The sequence below is a fragment of the Microtus pennsylvanicus genome, chromosome 17 (genome assembly GCF_037038515.1).
Source record: "Microtus pennsylvanicus isolate mMicPen1 chromosome 17, mMicPen1.hap1, whole genome shotgun sequence".
Classification (NCBI taxonomy): Eukaryota; Metazoa; Chordata; class Mammalia; order Rodentia; family Cricetidae; genus Microtus; species Microtus pennsylvanicus.
In genome coordinates, this window is record NC_134595.1 from 6,095,854 (window position 1) to 6,113,840 (window position 17,987).

At 40.0% G+C, this 17,987-nt stretch overlaps 1 protein-coding gene across 6 annotated transcripts in view; it reads left to right on the top strand.

Annotated features, from left to right (window-relative positions):
* Positions 1-17,987, top strand: part of Pikfyve (phosphoinositide kinase, FYVE-type zinc finger containing) — a 90,094-nt gene that overhangs the window by 50,093 nt on the left and 22,014 nt on the right. For all 6 annotated transcript variants that reach the window (XM_075952028.1, XM_075952027.1, XM_075952030.1 and 3 more), the window contains 11 exons: positions 2,851-2,991; positions 3,699-3,825; positions 4,059-5,215; positions 8,633-8,733; positions 10,138-10,209; positions 11,526-11,697; positions 15,042-15,220; positions 15,904-16,017; positions 16,355-16,463; positions 16,569-16,723; positions 17,192-17,282. In XM_075952028.1, coding sequence (XP_075808143.1) covers positions 2,851-2,991; positions 3,699-3,825; positions 4,059-5,215; positions 8,633-8,733; positions 10,138-10,209; positions 11,526-11,697; positions 15,042-15,220; positions 15,904-16,017; positions 16,355-16,463; positions 16,569-16,723; positions 17,192-17,282 — 2,418 coding nt within the window. The remainder of the gene's footprint in view (positions 1-2,850; positions 2,992-3,698; positions 3,826-4,058; positions 5,216-8,632; positions 8,734-10,137; positions 10,210-11,525; positions 11,698-15,041; positions 15,221-15,903; positions 16,018-16,354; positions 16,464-16,568; positions 16,724-17,191; positions 17,283-17,987) is intronic.

Consider the following 17,987-nt stretch of genomic DNA (forward strand, 5'->3'; position numbering starts at 1 on the left):
TGTAACACAGAGTTTATTATATAGCCTGGGCTTCCCTGGAACTTTTAATGTAACACAGAATTTATTATATAGCCTGGGCCTCCCTGGAACTTTTAATGTAACACAGAGTTTATTATATAGCCTGGGCCTCCCTGGAACTTTTCATTTGACTTCTGAACACTGAGATTACAGGTATGTCTTAACTTTGCTTGGTTTCAGAAAAAAATAATTCTATTTTATTGAAGTAGTACAAACAAAATTATTTCAAATGTCATTGAATTAAATTTTAGTAAGCAGATTGGGAAATAAATTTATATCAGAAAAAATCATTTTACTAATAAAGGGAGAATTTGAGAATGCACAATTGTTGTATCTTTTTGTTTGTTTGCTTGTTTTGAAATAGTCTTTCTACATATCCTAGGGTTATCTCTAACTTTTATCTTCAGAGTCTGGAGTTGTAGGATTGAAGGCATATGCCAGCATGCTAGCCAAAAAATGTCTACTTTCTCTAAGTAAAGCAGAGAAAGACAGAAGAATGATCTTCATTACAGGGTAGTTTATTTTGGTAAAAATCTCGTATACTGAGGTGGCTGGGAATGGTTGTACAGACTGCTGAAGAAATGCTTTGGGCACGTGGAGAAGAAGTGGTATGTCATGGCCACCCTCGTCCCGCAAGGATGACGCGACCACCGGAGCTCTTCTCGCTGCAGTTTTATTCCAGGACCTTATTCACTTTCTCACCCCTCCCCTTCTTTCTTTTCCTCTCTCTCCTTGACCTCTCTCCTCGGGCAAACCTCTCTCTTAAGTAGGCATGGGCTGCCAACCCCGAACTGCCAGGTGGGCACTGCCCATAGGTTCACGCATATGCAGGCAGCTGATAATCATTGTGTGATCATAGCATAGGTCAGGCCTTAGCCATCTCAGGAGTTGATTATACATCTCCATCAGGTGTGACACCACACAGCTCGCTACAGTGGTAGACACGCTCATTTTCAGTGTCTCTTATGGGGAGTAGAAACAGTTAAGGCTGTATTATATGACCCTGGGCTGTGTACAAGTACTCATTTGCTTTGAAATGAAGCTTTTGCTTACTTTTAAAAAATTTTTTTTTTATTGAAAAAATTTCCGCCTCCTCCCTACCTCCCATTTCCCTCCCCCTCCTCCCCCTCCCCTCCCCCTTCCTCTCCAGTCCAAAGAGCAATCAGGGTTCCCTGCCCTGTGGGAAGTCCAAGGTCCTCCCCCTCCATCCAGGTCTAGGAAGGTGAGCATCTAAACAGGCTAGGCTCCCACAAAGCCAGTTCATGCAGTAGGATCAAAACCCAGTGCCATTGTCCTTGGCTTCTCATCAGCCCTCATTGTCCGCCATGTTCAGAGAGTCCGGTTTGATCCCATGCTTATTCAGTCCCTGTCCAGCTGGCCTTGGTGAGCTCCCAATAGATCAGCCCCACTGTCACAGTGGGTGGGTGCACCCCTCGCGGTCCTGACTTCTTTGCTCATGTTCTCCCTCCTTCTGCTCCTCATTTGGACCTTGGGAGTTCAGTCCAGTGCTCCATTGTGGGTCTCTGTTTCTATCTCCATCCATCGCCAGATGAAGGTTCTATGGTGATATGCAAGATACTCATCAGTATGGCTATAGGATAAGGTCATTTCAGGTTCCCTCTCCTCAGTTGCCCAAGGAACTAGCTGGGGACATCTCCCTGGACACCTGCGAGCCCCTCTAGAGTCAAGTTTCTTGCCAACCCTAAGATGGCTCCCTTAATTAGGATATATACTTCCCTGCTCCCATATCAACCCTTCCTTTATCCCAACCATCCCATTCTCCCAAGCTCCCCTCATTCTCCCCTTCTCACCTTTCTCTCCCCATTTCCCCTTACCCCCATCCCATCCCATCCCCAAGTTCCCAGTTTTTACCCTGCAATCTTGTCTACTTCCAGTATCCAGGAGGATAACTATATGTTTTTCTTTGGGTTCACTTTCTTATTTAGCTTCTCTAGGATCATGAATTATAGGCTTAATGAAATGAAGCTTTCATTATGGTGAAATTTCTTTTTTATCTCTCTTTTTTTTCCTTTCTTTTTTTTTTAACTTTGAAAATCAAAAAGGGGAGGTTTATTTGGACAAAGTAATTCAGTGGTTTGTTTTTTGTTTTTTTTCAGACAGGGTTTCTCTGAGTAACAGCCCTTGCTGCCTCAGACTCTCAGATCCACATGCCTCTGTTTCCCAGGGACTGGGAGTAAAGGTGTGTGCTACCACGCCCGACTGTTGTGGTGGTATTATATTAAGCATTACATTAAGAACTTGAGTTGTATTTGTTTGAAGTAGGGTATGATGTTAGGAAACAGGTGGAGTAGCATCTGTCTGAGGGTTATTAATTCTGACTCCTAGGAGAGAGACGATTGTACATTACAGATGGAAGAGAAAATTTATAATCACATAAACTTAGAAGTTGCTTTTATTGTAACAGGTGTAGGAATAGGCTTTTTGTTTCTTAAAAGTTTATGCTACTAGGTTCTTAGTGTTTATTATCCATACACATACACACATGCTCACATGTTGATCCACAGGACCCTAAGTGTGTTCAGCATGTACTCTCCCACAGAGCTACATCTTCAGCAAATTATAGATTCAGGGACTGAAAAGCTTTCAAAATAAAATTGATTGGAGGATGAAGCATCTCTAAAACTTTTAAATATAATGACTAGTTTAGAATTATGACTAAAATTCTTTGTTATATTTGAAATTTTTACAGACTTATTTGTGAAGGAAAAATTTTAGATTGAAAATTGATATTAAGTCAGATTATCATGATATTTTAATATGTTTGAATATTGAATTTTACCAGGTTTTGTATTTCTGTTTTATCTGTCTTAGGAAAGGGAATTCTTGAAGAATTATGTTCAACGGATAGTTGATGTTCGACCCACATTGGTTCTAGTTGAGAAAACAGTATCTCGGATTGCTCAGGACATGTTACTGGAACATGGCATTACTCTGGTCATTAATGTAAAGTCAGTGAGTGTTTTCTGTATTTATTCACTTAAAAAACCATGGCTTTTAAATTAATATGCATGTATGGTAGGTATGCAGCATTCTTTCTGTTTGATGTACTACTTATGTTGAAAGTGGGACACAGGTGTGGTAGCTACTTTATTATTGAGACTGTAGACTCGTACTGGATGCAGGTGTGACTGACTGTGTAGCTGTTCTTTTGGGTCTTTCATCAACCAGTGCTTCACTGGTCCCTCTGCAAAATGGAGGCCACTTTTAAGGAAACGGATTTTTCTGTTTGTTTGTTTGCTCATAGTATTTTGTACTAAGACAGTGGGTAGCCAAATGCTCTTTAAAAGGTAATAACAAAATAAAGTAAGAATAAAAAAGAAGATAAGGTCCCAGGTTGTACCTCTAGGAGGTCTGAATCAGTTTGACCTCAGCCTTGCACTGGTCCTATGTCTTCTGTCTCCCAAGTGCTGGGGCTATACAGGTGCACCACCATACCATGATGTTACAGCGAGCATGGTTTGTTTTTGAGGCCATACATTGGTTATTTAGCAAGCAGATTTGATCTAATACTGAATAAAAAAGTCATATAATTATTAAAATTAAGGAAACTGATTGTGAACATTATTTTATTTTAATACTTCATGAACTTTTTCAGGTTAAATTTATTAAGAATTTTACTCATAGCTAATTCTGTAATACACTGTTTTTCTGTGTTGTAGCAAGTTTTAGAACGAATCAGTCGAATGACCCAAGGTGATTTAGTGGTGTCCATGGACCAGCTGCTCACTAAACCACACCTGGGCACTTGCCACAAATTTTATATGCAGATATTTCAGTTACCTAATGGTGAGTCATCTTAAACATACATTCACTTAGCTTGGGGAATCTCAAGAAATGAATCAACTCCTAGTTAAATATAGTATTGTTTACTCAGGAAGTATTAATATCTGTTAGCATTGGTAGAGAGAGAATGATTCAGTGTGGTCTTATTCCTGTAAGGATTTTCTTTTTTGTTGGTAATAAATTCTGTCTAGTTCTCTGGATTTTCACCTAAGTCTCTTAATTTTGTTTATTTGCAGAACAAACCAAAACACTGATGTTTTTTGAAGGCTGTCCACAGCACCTAGGATGTACAATCAAGCTCAGAGGAGGCTCCGATTATGAGCTGGCTCGAGTTAAGGAGATCCTAATATTTATGATCTGTGTAGCTTATCATTCTCAACTAGAAATCTCCTTTCTCATGGATGAGTTTGCTATGCCTCCAACTTTAATGCAAAGCCCTTCATTCCATTCTCTGTCTGAGGGCCGAGGAGAAGAAGGAGTGCCTCAGGAGCAGTACAGTGGCAGCTCCCTTCCCCAGGACCCAGAGTGCCCTCCTGACTCCCTGTCTTCTGATGATAGCACTTTGTTGGAATCAAGGATTATGCTTGAGAAGGGTGAGCAGGACAGTAAAAGTGTTCCCCAGGCGGTTGCCTCTGTGAAACATCAAGATTACTCTGCACCCACTTGCCCAGCAGGTATTCCCTGTGCTCTCTTTGCATTGGTACCTGAATCCTTGTTGCCTCTCCATATGGATCAACAGGATGCTATAGGACATGAAGAGCTGGAGACATCGCAGCAAAGAGATGAACACCAGGATCCCAAAAGCCAGATAAGGGCCTTTAGAGACCCCCTACAGGATGACACCGGGATGTACATTACTGAGGAAGTCACCTCCTCTGAAGATAAACGAAAGACTTACTCTTTGACATTTAAACAAGAATTAAAAGACGTGATCCTCTGTATCTCTCCAGTTATTACATTCCGGGAACCTTTCCTTTTAACTGAAAAGGGGATGAGGTGCTCAACTCGAGATTATTTTCCAGAGCAGATTTACTGGTCTCCTCTCCTCAACAAGGAGGTGAAGGAAATGGCGCTCAGGAGGAAGAAACAGCTGCTCAGGGATCTCTCCGGACTTCAGAGCATGAATGGCAGTGTTCAGGCCAAGTCTATTCAAGTCTTACCTTCACATGAGCTAGTGAGCACCAGGATCGCCGAGCATCTCGGGGATAGCCAGAGCCTGGGCAGAATGCTGGCTGATTATCGAGCTAGAGGAGGAAGAATTCAGTCAAAACATTTGGACCCTTTTGTCCATTCAAAAGATGCATCATGTACTTCAGGATGCAGACCAGGAAACAAATCTGAGAGTGATGAGGAGAAGGGGTTGGTCCCAAGCGATGCCTTGTGGGCGACAAAGGTAAGATGCAAGATTAAAAAAATCACTATGACAGATTGTATAGGTTTATTAAATGTTGACTCTTCTGCTTATTTTTCTTCTTGAGTTGGATGGCATTTATGTATAAAGTATAAAAGTGGATTCCTAAGGGAACAAAACTGGGATTTTGGATTTTATTATGCGCTTGTAGTAAAGTAGGAAGGACCTCAGTTAAGGGAAAGTGGGCAGTTGCTTGAAGTTTATATCTGTATTGCTTATATGTGGTGTGATGTAGCTCTTGACTTTTTTCAGTGTTTTAAGATAGGTCTTTAGTTTCAGGTTTTGTTGTTGTTGCTATGGTCAAATACCTGGAAAAAAAAAGGCAACATATGGAAGAGTTTAGTTAGCTTGTAATTCTAGGTTACAGTCCATTATAAGGGGAAGTCAAGGCAGCAGGAAGAAGCAATTTATGATACCACAGTCAAGAACAAAGAGAAATAAATGCATATATGCTGCTTGCTTGTTTGTGTTCAGTTCTGTTCTCCATTCCGAATAGTTCCGGATCTTTTGCTAGGGAACGGTGCCACCTACAGTGGACAGTCGCTCATGTGCCCATATTCCAGTCCAGTATAATAATCCTTCCTTGAGACTCTTCTTCCTAGTTGATTTTAAATTGTATCAAGATGGCAATTAAGCTAACCTCACAGGTCTCATTATGGTGTCCTGGTTGACTCTAAGTTCACAATCGTCTTGCCTGTACCACTCTGTGCTAGGATTATACCTCTGTACCACCACAACTAGCTCTATTGTTTGATTATAGTCTTATGAGAGATGGAAATCTGTTATTGAAAGTGGACCTGTTTTAAGAAAGTTATTTAAGAGTAAAAAGTTTATATTGTCATTTAACTTTGACAGTGATCTTTTTTGTTTAATTAGAAATGAAAGATATTTAAAGAAGATTTACTTGTGGATAGATACATTACTAGTAGTGAAACTAATAAAAAGACATCTAGTTTCACTGATAGTCAAGGAAGTGCTAAATGTTTTTTTGAGACTCATGAAAAGAACCGTGGTTAGTGAGAGTCAAAAAATTTTGAATGCTTTGTCTAAGTGTACAAATGTCTAAAAGTGATAACGAGGTTTCTCTCACTATACGTGTGTGGCTATACATCCCTGTTGAAATGTACAGAAAGTGATAAGGAGGTTTCTCTCACTATACGTGTCTGTCTATACATCCCTGTTGAAATGTACAGAAAGTGATAAGGAGGTTTCTCTCACTATACGTGTCTGTCTATACATCCCTGTTGAAATGTACAGAAAGTGATAAGGAGGTTCTCTCACTATATGTGTATGTCTATACATCCCTGTTGAAATATACAGAAAGTGATAAGGAGGTTTCTCTCACTATACGTGTGTGTCTATACATCCCTGTTGAAATATACAGAAAGTGATAAGGAGGTTTCTCTCACTATACGTGTGTGTCTATACATCCCTGTTGAAATGTACAGAAAGTGATAAGGAGGTTTCTCTCACTATACGTGTGTGTCTATACATCCCTGTTGAAATGTACAGAAAGTGATAAGGAGGTTTCTCTCACTATATGTGTCTGTCTATACATCCCTGTTGAAATGTACAGAAAGTGATAAAGAGGTTTCTCTCACTATACGTGTATGTCTATACATCCCTGTTGAAATGTACAGAAAGTGATAAGGAGGTTTCTCTCACTATACGTGTGTGTCTATACATCCCTGTTGAAATATACAGAAAGTGATAAGGAGGTTTCTCTCACTATACGTGTGTGTCTATACATCCCTGTTGAAATGTACAGAAAGTGATAAGGAGGTTTCTCTCACTATACGTGTGTGTCTATACATCCCTGTTGAAATGTACAGAAAGTGATAAAGAGGTTTCTCTCACTTTTATGTACATTTCTCACCTTTGACTCAGGATTCTGCCTTCTCTAGTGCAGAACAAATTAAATACATCTGTGTAGGATGCTTGCTTGTTGTAAGAATATATGTACAAGGGTGTTTGTTTGTTGAAGTACTACATCCATTTTTTTTGTAGCAAAACATTATATTTTGCAGATGTGGCAAATACCTGACATTAAACAGTTTAAGAATGTTTACTTTAGCTCATGATTTCATAGGTTTCAATCCATCCTCCTTGCTTCCATTATTCGTTGTAGTTAGATGGTACAGCAGACAGGAAGCAGAGAGAAATAGGAGGGCCTGGGATGAGATACAGTCTTCAGAGACACCTCCAGTGACCTATTTCCTTCATGGAGGCCTCACCTCTTAGTTTCCCCGCTGAGGGACACACCTTAAATACAGGATTCTTGGGCAGGGGCATCAATCACACATATTCAACCCGTACCAGATTTTTTTTTCTTCTATCCTGACACAGGGTTTCTCTGTGCAGCAGCCCTAGCTGTCCTGGAACTAGCTCTGTAGATCGAGTTCTGGCCTCAAACTCACAGAGATCTGCCTGCCTCTGCCTCCCGAGTGCTGGGATTAAAGGCATTTGCTGCCACCACCCGGCTAAAGGGTGGGTTTTGAATGTTTTTTTTAATGCAACTTTAAAGTTTTATTACTTATTAGAATAAAACACTGATGCTTATATTTTAGCATGTACCTCCCAAAAGCAAGTTATAGTAATATATTTTGTAGCCTATCTCATCTTAATGAAAACAAAATCACCTGTGTGTATTTGTGTGCATATGTACATGTGCGATTGTGTATGTATGTAAAGGCAAATAACCTGAATAAAGAAAAAGTGATTTTCCTTTTGGTGTTTGTTTGAATTAGGATTTCTCACTGTCTACGTTGGGCCTCAAACTCAAGATCCAGCTGATGAAGATATTAAATTCTTGATCCTCTTGACCCTGCCTCCTAAGTGCTGGGATTTCCATATGCTACCATGCTGGTCTGAGTAGCTTTATAAACTTTAGTTTGAGAGGTGGGGGACATCCTAGGAGGAGGAACTTTACATTATGTAACTCTACTACTTGATTTTAACAGGAAACAGGTGTGTTTAAAAACAGGAGCAAGCACAGGTAAAAGAATACCTTAGAATTAGGTTTCTAGACACCACCGATTGATGCCATAGCCACCCACTTTAATAATGTTCCATAGGAAAATATTTTAGTTAATTAGCTCTTCCAAAATATACAATTTTGAAAAAAAATGGAGTGTTTATGTTAGGAAACAAGCTTCTTAGTCATCTCCCATTTTCAAGCACAGTGCTGGGACTGACCCAGGGCCTGATCGATGGTCCATTTCCAGCCCAGTTATTTTATGCTTTCACGTTTACTTTGGAGTTTTGAAATTGTCTTTGGTCAAAACCCAGCTTTTTAACTCTTCCCAGGCGGCTTTGTTGACAGAATGGAACGTGATGTAGGTCAGTGACCTGATAGCCATTGTGTTCCCACTCAGGCGCTCTCCTGTCCTTGTCCTGCAGGTGGACTGCCTGAACCCTGCCAACCACCAGAGGCTCTGTGTCCTCTTCAGCAGCTCCTCGGCCCAGTCCAGCAATGCTCCCAGCGCTTGTGTCAGCCCTTGGTATGATGCTTCTCCCTGCCCTATTGCTACATAAAAATAATTCCTGCTATTGGGTACAGGGCACATTGATGGTCACATACCATACAGTAGAATGTTTACACTTGAGTAACTGTGAAATTTGCTCATGGGTAAAAAATAGCACCTTAAACAAGAGTGAAGATAGTCTGAGAGAGAAAAAGAAATTTTTACTTTACAAAGGTTGCAAAGTTGACCTGCAAAAACTGGTTTATAAAAGCTAAGAGCTACATTTTGATTCTATCATGTGCAGTTTAGGTGAGTTTTCATGTTGAATAATTTTTATAAAAGCAGTCAGGCTTTTATCTTAGTGTTTGTAGTTTTGTTACTGAGCTATACTACATACTGGCGTTTTGTCTTAGTACATTATTCTTGGGAACATCTAAGTAAATTTATAGAGACAAATACATTTTATAATGTAATATTTCCAGTGATGGTCTCAAAAACCTTACATCCCTGCCTTAGGGTTTGTTTGTTTGTTTTGTTGCTGGGCTAAAAAACTCTCTGTTAAAAGCAACATAAAGGAGAAAGGGTTTATTTGGCTCCCGTCCGTCATGCCAGGGAAAGTCACAGCAGCTGCAGCTTAAAGTGACTGGTCACATGAGGTCATCATTCAGAAGAGAACAAAGAAGGCGTGGTTGTGGGTGCTCTGTTCCACTCTCCTTTTCCTGCGGTGCAGGCGGGGGGGGGGGGGGGGTGTCTTCCCACAGCAGTTAACACGGCAGGAGAAGCTTGCTTGTGTCATCTCCTCCACTCCCTGTGTGCACATATGCAGCTTTGTGTGTGTGTGGTGGTGGTGGTGGGGTTGGTAGCACTTATTTTCTTGAAACATGTAGTTCCAGGACAGCTTTAAGCCTGGCTTTCTGAAAGCCCATAGAATTTTTCTCAGAATTTAATGGACTCCTCCAGTAATTCTAGAAGAGGATACTGGTTTCAGCAAGCACACGTTCAAAGTCTAATTTTGGGCAGTTGTGAGTTCAGTTCAGTTCGGAGCCGGCTCCTTATGAGTGAGAGCTGCTGCTCTCTACACTCGGTGAAGACAGGGACTAGAAGGCAGATGGGCACCACCCCACCCCACCCCCAGTGTTGATGGGGAGTGAAACTGTGACAGATGATTTTATCTCTTCCTCATAAATCAGTTTTGTTCAATTTGTTTTTATGGTTTATGCGCTCATTAAATGATTTCTTAAGATATTAACGGGTCGGGAGTGGAAAAGATGCTATGGTGAGGCTAATCTGCACTTGTTTGACAGGGTGAAGTAAAACCTGTTCTGTAGCAACAATATATATGATTTGCTTTATTACTTCACTATAAGCATATAATAATTAGAATATGGTGGTCTTGGTGGTAATGTTGACATATTTCTAAGAAATGATCTCTTCTTTTAGGATTGTAACAATGGAATTTTATGGAAAGAATGATCTTACACTGGGAATATTTTTAGAAAGATACTGTTTCAGGTAAAAGCTTATTTCTTCCTTATCATTTATTATGCTTTGCTCTTTTCTTTCCCTCTGTCCCTCCCTCCGTCCTTCCCTCCGTCCCTCCCTCCGTACCTCCCTCCCTCTTCCCCTCCCTCCCTTTCTCTTCCCCTCCCTCCCTCTTCACCTCCCCTCCCCTCCCTCCCTCCCTCCTCCTCCTCCTCCTCCTCCTTATTCTTCCCTTCCCCTTCCTTTCCCTTCCCTTTCCCCTTCCCCTTCCCTTCCTCTTCCCTCCCCTCCTCTCTCCTCCCTCCCTTCCTCTTTCTTTCCCTCCCCTCCCTTCCCCTCCCTCCCTCCCTCTTTCCTCCCTTTCCCTCCCCTTCCCTTCCCCTCCCCTCCCTTCCCCTCCCTCCCCTTCCCTTCCCCTTCCCTCCCCTCCCCTCCCTCCCTCCCTTTCCCTCCCCTCCCTCCCTCCCTTTCCCTCCCCTCCCTCCCTCCCTTTCCCTCCCCTCCCCTCCCCTTCCCTCCCCTTCCCTCCCCTTCCCTCCCCTTCCCTCCCCTTCCCTCCCCTTCCCTCCCCTCCCCTCCCCTTTCCTCCCCTTCCCTCCCCTCCCCTCTCCTCCTCTTCCCTTTCTTTTGACAGAGCCCTCTTTATAGCCCTGGCTGTCCTGGAACTCACTATGTAGACCTCGCTGGCCTCAAACTCATAGCGATCTGCCTCTCATGTGCTGGGATTAATGTGCATTTTTGAAGCCCATAATTTCAAGCTAAAACATGGGAGTTGAATGTGAAGGACTGTTGATGGTCCTCACCTTTACACCACATGTCAGAGCATATCTTACAGTGATTCAACTGGGAGCACTTAGTGCTTGTTTCCTTTATTTCTTTTATATTTCAGAGGAGCTCTTCAGCTCCTCTGCCACGCCAAGACTTTTTTTTGGTGTGTCTACTTTTACAGTGATTCAAATGAAAAACAGGGAAGACTTAGGACCAGCTTGACATCAGTTTATGATTCACTTGTTGTTACCAGTTAAGTTACTCAGTGTGGGACGAGTAATTTAATGTTAGCAACCACAGGAAGTCCAGTCCTTAAAAATGTCTGGGTCTTACTGCTGCTTGATGCTGGGCATTAGAAGGTGTTTGACAAATGGACAGATGACAAATGCTTTATGGTTAAGACAGAATGTTCAGCTGCAGCTCAGGGCCCATGTGTCCTGTTGAGATTGTCCACTGTTGGTCATTACTCTAGAGGTGGTGTGTCACTTGCTTGGTCGTGGCTCTGATTATTCAGTACTTAGTATGTGTGATCCTCTGTTTCATGCTTAATGTGAGAAGGATTCTCTTGTTTATCACAGGTCGTCTTACCAGTGTCCTAGCATGTTCTGTGATACCCCCATGGTGCATCACATTCGACGCTTTGTTCATGGCCAAGGCTGTGTGCAGATAATCCTGAAGGAGTTGGATTCTCCGGTGCCTGGATATCAACATACAATTCTCACATATTCCTGGTGCAGAATCTGCAAACAAGTATGTGCTGCTGCTGGAATATTTCTTTCTATTTGTGAGGTGCTTTGGGGCATAGATAATCAATAGTATTTTGAGCTTTGTTATTTGTCATGATCTTATTTATATACCTTCTTGTGCTATATGTTTGACCTAATACTTTAGAAAACTTTATTTAAAGAATGTCATTAGCTGGGCAGTGATGGTACATGCCTTTAATCCTGGAACTTGGGAGGCAGGGGCAGGCGGATCTTTGAGTTTGAGGCCAGCCTGGTCTACAGATCTAGTCCCAGGACAGCCAGGGATACACAAAGAAACCCTGTCTTGAAAAACCCTATATATAATGATTTATGTATACCTTTTTCTAGTATATTATATTGAAATTATATTTTGAAAAGATTCAGTTATTTTTGTTAATTTAGCTGATACTTAATCCCATCTGTGTTCTAGGAACTGTGTTGCATTTTAGGCATAGAAAGAGAATGAATATAAATTGCTTGTAAAGAAGAAGACAGACTTATAAAGCAGTAACGATAGTATTTTAGGCTGTTTTCCTAGCAAATCTGAGCTATATTAACATCTCTTCTAAAAACATGTAGATGAGGCTTTGTTGACAATGACCTGTATAGACTTTTGTATAATATTAGAAAATGACATGGAATCATATTTTATTTCTTTGAACTATCTTTTCAATCTCTGAGGGAATTATTTGATATCAGTATTGTGATTTTTGTTGTTTGTTTTTTATTAAATCGATTCAATCAATTTTTAGAGAAGTGGTATAGGTTTAGGTTTAAGGTTTATTTAATTTTATTTGTATATGTGTGTGCCCAACTGTACGTATGTGTACTGTGTGAAAGTACCTGAGTAGGCTAATGAGGACTTTAGATCACTTGGAACTGTACTTACAGGTGGTTGTTGTTACCTAATGTGGGAATTGAACTGGGGTTCTCTGCAAGGGCTGCAAGTGTTCTTAATTGCTGAGGTATCTTTCCAGCCATAGTCTTATGGGTTTTTTGGTTTTTTTGGTGTGTTTGTTGTTTTCATTTACTTTTATTTTACATGCATGCATATTCGCCTGAATGTATGTTTGTGTAGCATGTATATGCATATTTCCCAAGAAGATCAGAAACTGTAGTTAAAATGGTTGTGAGACACTGGGGGATCAAACCTGGACTCTGTGGAAGAGCAGCCTGTCCTCTTAACTGCCGAGCCATCTCCAGTTCGTATAACATTGTAAACATATACTATTCACTCATATTACAGCATATATGTATCAAAACTGCCTTCATTATTATCTTGATGTATTTTTCAGTGTGCTTGGGTTGGAAAGCTTTATAAAGATTGTAGATAAAATAGCAGTGTCTATTAGTCTGTTAGTATAGCACTTGAGGATGGTGACAGTAGTGTTCTTCATGTGCTGGGAGCATACCGGCCTGCGGTGATTCATAGTAATGATCAAGTCTCCCGTACTTTCTTGTGTGTGTCAGTGGAGAACACACTAGGCAAGTGCTTTATTTACCATTAAACTAGGTCCTAGCATCGTTCTCATACCATAGACCTTTAGGTCCTCGTCCAAAATGCTGGTAGATCAATGGTTCCTACCCCTAATACAATTTCTCATATTGTGGTGACCTCCAGCCATGAAATGATTTTTGTTACCACTTCAAAATATAACAGTTTGATGCTGTTATGAGTTGTAATGTAAATATCTGTGCTTTCCAGTGGTCTTAGGCGACCTTGTGAAAGGGTTATTTGACCCTCAAGGAGGTTGTGACCATCAGGTTGAGAAACACTGTTGTAGATTGATTGTTGAATTAAGTCAATAGTTAAATTTTGGTCTTGTTTTTCATGCTTTGGTTTATGCATTTAAGATTTTTTTTAAGTTTTATGGGGTTATGCTAGAAAGGAAAAGAGTTTTTGTTAACATATACACACAAGAAAAACTTTTAGTACAAGAAAAATTTAATGTTAAATTTTGTAAGCCACAGTAGTAGAAAAAGTGGGCAAAGGTCATGACAAAGCAATTAATACAAATGGTCAGTTAAATATGCACATGAATTTATTTATTAACTAGTTGAAGCATAAATGAAGCCAAATATAAATGAAACAAGTAAAATGCATTAAAAAACATTTCAGAGATGAATAATTTATATAGGATTGGTAGGAAAGTGAGGGAATTAGTATTCTTAGTTACTGTTGTTCAAAATGTGTAAATGAATATACCTGTTTTGACAAAAAAACCATTGCCCTTTGATTTGTCATTGCCCACCCTTACTGATTTATTCTAAAGGAACAAGTATGGGCTGGAGAGATGGCTCAGTGATTAAGAGCACTGACTGCTCTTCCAGAAATCCTGAGTTCAATTCCCACCAACCACATGGTGGCTCACAACCATCTATGATGAGATCTGGCACTTCATTCTGGCATGCAGGCACACATGGAAGGAATGCCGTACGCATAATAAATAAATCTTAAAAATAAAGGGCTGGAGAGATGGCTCAGTGGTTAAGAGCACCGCCTGCTCTTCCAAAGGTCCTGAGTTCAATTCCCAGTGACCACATGGTGGCTCACAACCATCTGTAATGAGATCTGGTGCCCTCTTCTGACCTGCAGGCAGAGTACTAAGAATACTGTATACATAATCAATAAATCTTAAAAAAAATTAAAGGAACAAATACGTCTCTTTTGAGTGTGTTTGCAAGAATGCTCAGCAGAGCATCATGCAAATAAGGGAGACCTGTCTACCTCAGATGCCCGTTAGTGACAGCTAGTGTGAGACCTACCCCATGGGCATGTAAAGGTTGTAAAGAAAGTAAAGCTATTCTCCTCACCCTCCCAGTGTTGTCTGGACGGCTGCTTGTTTGTCCCGGCTGCCCAGCTAGCTTAGCCCCGAAATAACCACACAGAAACTGTGTTCATTAAATCACTGCTTGGCCTGTTAGCTCTAACATCTTATTGGCTATCTCTTACACCTTGATTTATCCCATTTTTATTAATCTATGTTTTGCCACGTGGCAGTGGCTTACCAGGAAAGATTCAGCATGTCTGATTCTGGCGGCTCTATGGTGTCTCTCTCTTCTGCTTTCTTTCTTCCAGAATTCAGTTCTCTCTTCTCTGCCTACCTAAGTTCTGGCTTATCAGGCCAAGGCAGTTTCTTTATTCATTAACCAATACAAACAATACATAGACAGAAGGACCTCCTACACCATCCCAGCTCAAATCCATTTTGAATATTTTGTTTTTTCCCCAATTTTTCTCCCTCAGTTAGAATATGTTGTTTGTCTTGGAAAATAGAAAATACATCTTTCAAAAAACGAGATTTTTCAGCATGTAATTTATTAAGTGTTTTCCTTTCTGAACTCCAGGTAACACCAGTTGTTGCTCTTTCAAATGAATCCTGGTCTATGTCATTTGCAAAGTACCTTGAACTTCGGTTTTATGGACATCAGTACACACGCAGAGCCAATGCTGAGCCGTGTGGTCACTCTATCCACCATGATTATCACCAATATTTCTCTTATAACCAGATGGTGGCATCCTTCAGGTAAGAAGGCAGGGAGATCTTGTACATTATCACCTGCTGTTTTCTTACTTACATAGCTCTCTGTTCACATTTTACCTGCCAAGTACTTCCTCCTTCATTCTTGGTTTATTACTTTTTTGCTGTAGTATTCTGATAAAAATATCTTAGATATTTACAGTTTGTTTATTACCCACATCTTATTCTAGAGTTAGGAGGACAGAAATTTTGGTGCTATATTCTTGGTACTTAGAACAGTGTTTCACACACAATATACTCACGAAATATTTATTAATTAGAATGTATTTCCTTTTTAAAGCAGGGCCTTTTAGCCATAAACGTAGGGTGTAGGGTGGATGCAGCATTTCTTAGTCAATACCTCAGGTAGGAAGGACAAGAAGACTCATGAAGAACCCTAAGAGCTGGAAGGTTTACAGTAAAATCATTGCTGTTTTTGTAGCAGATGGCCCTCAGAGGAATAATAATAATGGCATCACAGTGCAAGGATAAAAAAAAATCCTCTCAGTATTGGGAAAGATATCTCTGGTGGTTGAAAGTTACTTTTATTTATTTATTTTTTGTCTTTATGAAACTTGATTTTATAGAAAACTTTATTTTTCTCTTATGCTTATTTGAATATACATATGCCCTTTATAAATTATTAAAATATTTTTTATTTTCTCCTGTTACTGTTTTTTCCCCCTCAGTTATTCTCCTATTCGGCTTCTTGAAGTGTGTGTTCCACTACCAAAAATATTCATTAAACGTCAAGCCCCGCTGAAAGTATCCCTTCTCCAGGACCTCAAGGACTTTTTTCAGAAGTAGGTTTCATTGTCTTTGGTCATCCATGTTTGCTTTGTCGTGTTTGTAACCCATTGCCGATTTAGTTGTCAGGTTTACCCATATAAGTAGTGTGTGCTTGGTGTAAAATGAAAAAGTTCAAGTAATCCAGGAAAACCTCTCCAAAACATACATGACAACTTAAAATTCTGAAGTCATTCCTTTGAGGCTTTGTTGCTTTGCTTTGCAAAATTTCCATGTGATTATTGATAAGGTAGCTTGTTTTATTGATAGTTTTATATAAAATACCTTTTCTTCTAATTTCTATGAAGTGGTTTGATTTTAACTCCTCTAATGTGGTACCCTCCCCATTTTTAGAGTTTCACAGGTATACCAAGCTGTTGATGAAAGACTTGCATCCTTGAAAACGGATACATTTAGCAAAACAAGAGAGGAAAAAATGGAAGATATTTTTGCACAAAAAGAGGTAATTTGTTTCTTTTATAGAAAATACTGAAGTTGATGACTTGCTGGAAATCGCTTTGTCTCTGTGGTGTCTCAGCTTATTGAACTTGAATCTATTGCTTTCCAGATGGAGGAGGGTGAGTTCAAGAACTGGACTGAGAAGATGCAAGCCAGGCTTATGTCCTCCTCTGTGGATACCCCTCAGCAGCTGCAGTCCGTCTTTGAGTCACTCATAGCCAAGAAGCAGAGTCTCTGTGAGGTGCTGCAAGCGTGGAACAGCAGGTAAGGCTTTGTCGGGGCCTTCTTGACACTGCTACCAAATTTCTTCTGCCATGATATTTCAAAATTTGTTTTCTGGTTCTGGAGATTAAATCCAAGGCCTTACATTTGCTAGGCAATACTCTACCACTTAGCTAAATTCCCAGTGACAATATTTTAAATTTAAAGCTCTATTAATTGTAGATGTTTTATTTTTTTAGTTATAAAGATTTTTTGATTTTTGTTTTCTTCATCCTTTAAAACATATTGCAGCCTTTACATAGTTTGTTATGATAAAAACAAACAAAACAAAAGGAAACAGCCCTCTTTGCTGTTTAAAATATGTGTGCTACTGAGTGAGATTGATTGGAACATCATTGGCTATCATAAGAATTCAGTAGTGGCTCCATACACCTTTAAAGTCTGTTTCAAGAGAAAGTTTGTAAGTATAAACTGGAAACTAAACCATGTCCTTTCTGCCTGTGACTGTAGGTTGCAGGACCTTTTCCAGCAGGAAAAAGGTAGAAAGAGGCCTTCGGTTCCTCCCAGTCCTGGAAGACTGAGACAAGGTGAAGAAAGCAAGGTAATAATAAAGTGTAGCTTTGTCTTTATTGTTTCATTGATAAACACATAGTTAGTTCCATTTCTAACACTTTAGGAGTGGTAGTTTAATGCATAAAGTTTTCTGTCATGTTGGCGTATTTTCAGGGAAATATGATCTGGATTACTTTTATATACTAACCTCAATTAAAATGATGTGTTATAATTAATTTATTTGAAGTATTTGTCAAAAAGCTACTGTCCCTGATACACCATTAAGGATATTACAGAGGAATCTTGTAGGTTCTCAGCATATATAATAGAGTTCTAATTTTTCATTTTCCTTTCTTTTAAAAATATATTTGTTTACTTTTATTTTATATGCATAAGTGTTTTGTCTGCATGTCTGTATATGCACCTCATATGTGTCTAGAGCCCGCAGAACAAGAAGAGGGCTTCGGATCCCATGGAATTGGAGTTACAGGTGACTGTGAGCCATCATGTGGGTGCTGCTAACCAAACTTAGGTCTTTTGGAAGAACAGCAGGTGCCTTTAACTGTTAAGCCTTCTCTCAAGCGCTAGGGCACTTTTCTTACTGTGTAGTTTTGGGTGTTTGATTTCTGTGCTTGAATGAGAAGTTCTTCTTAAGGTGTCTTCCCTGGATCACTTGCTTCCCAACTGATTGCTTTCTTTTGCTGAAAACAAACTTAGTGTTCAAAAATGCGGACTTAACTGTTTCATAGTGGTG